The 3005-nt window shown below is 34.8% G+C and overlaps 1 protein-coding gene across 1 annotated transcript in view; it reads left to right on the top strand.

Moving 5' to 3' along the window:
* IQSEC1 (IQ motif and Sec7 domain 1) overlaps window positions 1–3005 on the top strand; it is a 127989-nt gene that overhangs the window by 36522 nt on the left and 88462 nt on the right. The window contains exon 2 of the mRNA XM_019505068.1: window positions 2852–2980. Within this exon, the coding sequence (XP_019360613.1) occupies window positions 2852–2980 (129 nt within the window). The remainder of the gene's footprint in view (window positions 1–2851; window positions 2981–3005) is intronic.

Below are 3005 nucleotides of genomic sequence, written 5' to 3' on the forward strand. Positions count from 1 at the left end.
TACAAGGAAAAACTTCTTCATGGTTCATGTGACCAGACTCTAGAATAGACTCCTGCCGGGATGATGCAGGCACCTATGCTAGAGATCTTCAAACAGACTGGGTGCACACCTTCTTGGGGTTCTTTTACCCCACAGCCTTTCCTGAGCAGAGCAGGGGTGCTGGATCTGATGGTCTCACAAGGTCCTTTCCAGTGTTAAACTGTGAATCTATGCAAAGACCTATTCTCCTAACTTGCACAGTAATACTAAATTCACTGTATGATAGAGCAACATATGCAGCCCAATAATAGTTTGGAGGAAATTACTTTTACTTTTCTTAATATTCTATGCAAATCATTTATTAAAACATTAATATTTGTGTTAAAATGACACAAATGTGTCAGTTAAAATGTAAAGTACTAATAAGGAGGAAACTTTTTTGTCAGCTGGGTTTTACTCTTATTAATCTAATCACAAAAAAGCTCACCCTTTAAATTAGTGGACTAGCAAGGAGGTGTGGGGAAGAAGGCTTTCAAATATGCAATGCAGAATGTACTTGCTGGCTTTATGGGTTTGTCCTGCCTTGTGCAGGAGGCTGCATGTTGTAAAAGATAATTATTTTCCTGCTTCAAAGGTCAGACGTGATAATAGGGAGCAGGTTTACAAGTAAAATGAAATTGGTCATTCAGGGGTTGTAGGCATTACTGGAAAAAAAATAAAGTAAAATAAAAGGAGGGAAACAGCATGCTTTTCATAAAATCAATATATTCAGCAGAACCCCTCACCAAATGTTTATGACCAGTGGTGCAACTTTTGTTAATGGCATTAAAGTCATTAAGAATCCATGAACTGCAGGTATCATTATTAAAATGTCAGTGTGTTAATCTTTACAGTAAAAGGACTATTAAATAATTTACAATTTAAGAGGGAGGAAGGCAGAAAATATGTCACCAGACCCAAGAAAGACGAAATATTAAAACCCTGTTCTATTCTGGCATCACTTGTCACAACTGTGCTTATGGACAGATTTTTAATTAGGAACCTGCAAGGTACAAAATAATATAGCCTAACAACTCATTTACAAAGCTAGAAACACTCTTTTTAAATATGAAACAATTGAATTAAATGGAGTTTTTAGGCTAGATTTTTTTTTAATCTACATATTTTCAGTGTTATTTGCAAAAGTTTGGCAGATTAATTAATCACTAAGTTGAAACCCAGCTGTATCTTTAAGGGAAAGGATTTAGTTTCCTGTCAGCTTCCTTTCTGGAAAATGTGATCTGTGTATAAACTGAAATCTTTCCAGTTTGGGTAAAACATGTTTGAAAACACCTTTTTTGGGAGAGTTATATTTTGATGGGCAAGAAAAGAGAAGTAGTTTTCAGTTTTAAATATTTACAGAAATATTTTGAGAAATCCAAAAGCTTTTTTTTCACTTATACAAGTACACACTGTTCAGACAAGAAGAGTTTTGACAGTGTTAACCTTGATCTGTTCTGGCACTGCAATCCACTGGAGAATGTTCTTTCAGAAATCACTGTACTTTGAACTGCTGATGGGACTGCTGCGGTGTATGTCTAAACAGGGACCATGGCATTTTGTTTCTAAGAGACGACAATAGGGTTTTCATGTTTATGTATATGTGGGCTGTATGAAAGCTATATACAAAATGTAAGCCAGAGTTGAGGACACACAAAATTTTATTCCTTGAGGTTCCTGATGTCCTTTTTAAAAAAACAAAAGGTAGGTAATGTGCGTGTATGAGGGTTTGTATTGTGCCTGGGTGTTGTGGGAACGGGAGTTTGCTGATTCTTTTGAATGACAGCGTAAATAAGAATTTATTTCTTATCAGTGTTCTGTGTAAGCAGGATACATGGAATGTTTGAATTTAACTTTATGGAAAAGAAGCATAGCAGCTTGCATTGTTAGAGTTTTCTTACATAAATGAAAAAATGCAAATTATTATTAAAAGAATACATGATAGACCAGGGTCAACTTCTTAAACAAATTCCATTTAGAAACAATTATCATCATGTTCCACTATTTCATTTTTAATTTTCTCCTTTTTGTTCTTTAGCATTGGTAACATTTGTATGAAAATGGAAAATTTGTTTATTACTGGTCCCAAGTTTCTCATATGTATTACTTGGGAAGTTATGCTCCTTTCATTAGCTAGAAACCCCACCTCTTGGGATATTTTAAAACCAGATTGGACAAAGCATTACAGAAATATCCTGTGGAAACAATCCTGCACTGGCAAAGTAATAGATTAGATTACCACAGTAGGTTTTTTCCTCTATCTTTAATTCACTGAATTTAATTTCACAGAATCTTTAATTTCACTGAATCCATTGTTGCATCCAGGACCACTTAAATCCCACATTTCCGTGGAAAAGAAGTAATTTGCTTATGTTGAATTACAACCTAAGTTATAACATCAAGACTTGTAATTTGTTCTATAATACAAAAAGCTACAAATATGCGTACATCTGTTTTTTGTATTAGTCTCATTAGTCAATGCATGTGAATATCTTGATTTCTATTTCCTTTTATAGAAAGAGTCAAGTGAGTTATTCATGATATTATTAAAAGTTTTACATAAACTTAAATAATGGTGGAAATTTCACTTCTCCTGCTGACTCATACTCTAAAGACCTCTGCCACAAAATAGAAATCTGCTTAAGTAATTCCTAAATTTATGGTATTTAGCAAGACATCTATATGACCCTACAACATAAATAACTTCATTTGGATTTTATAAAATAATGAATTACATCGGGATAATCTGAAATTAGAGGTGTGTCCTTAGTAAACTGCTGAGATCTTTGGTGTGTAATGCCTAATGGAGACTTTTTTCCCTTTCTTTGTCTAGTGTTGAGGGTGAGGCTCCAAGTAGTGAAACTGGCACATCTTTGGATAGCCCATCTACCTACCATCAAGGACCTATAACACACAGTTCAGCTATAAGCCCAGACCATTACGACCACTCTGCTTACGGGCTGTATTCTGTCTCCCCTGGGCAACAA

Source organism: Gavialis gangeticus, unplaced genomic scaffold (assembly GCF_001723915.1).
Source record: "Gavialis gangeticus isolate Ggan-Ray unplaced genomic scaffold, GavGan_comp1, whole genome shotgun sequence".
Lineage (NCBI taxonomy): Eukaryota > Metazoa > Chordata > Crocodylia > Gavialidae > Gavialis > Gavialis gangeticus.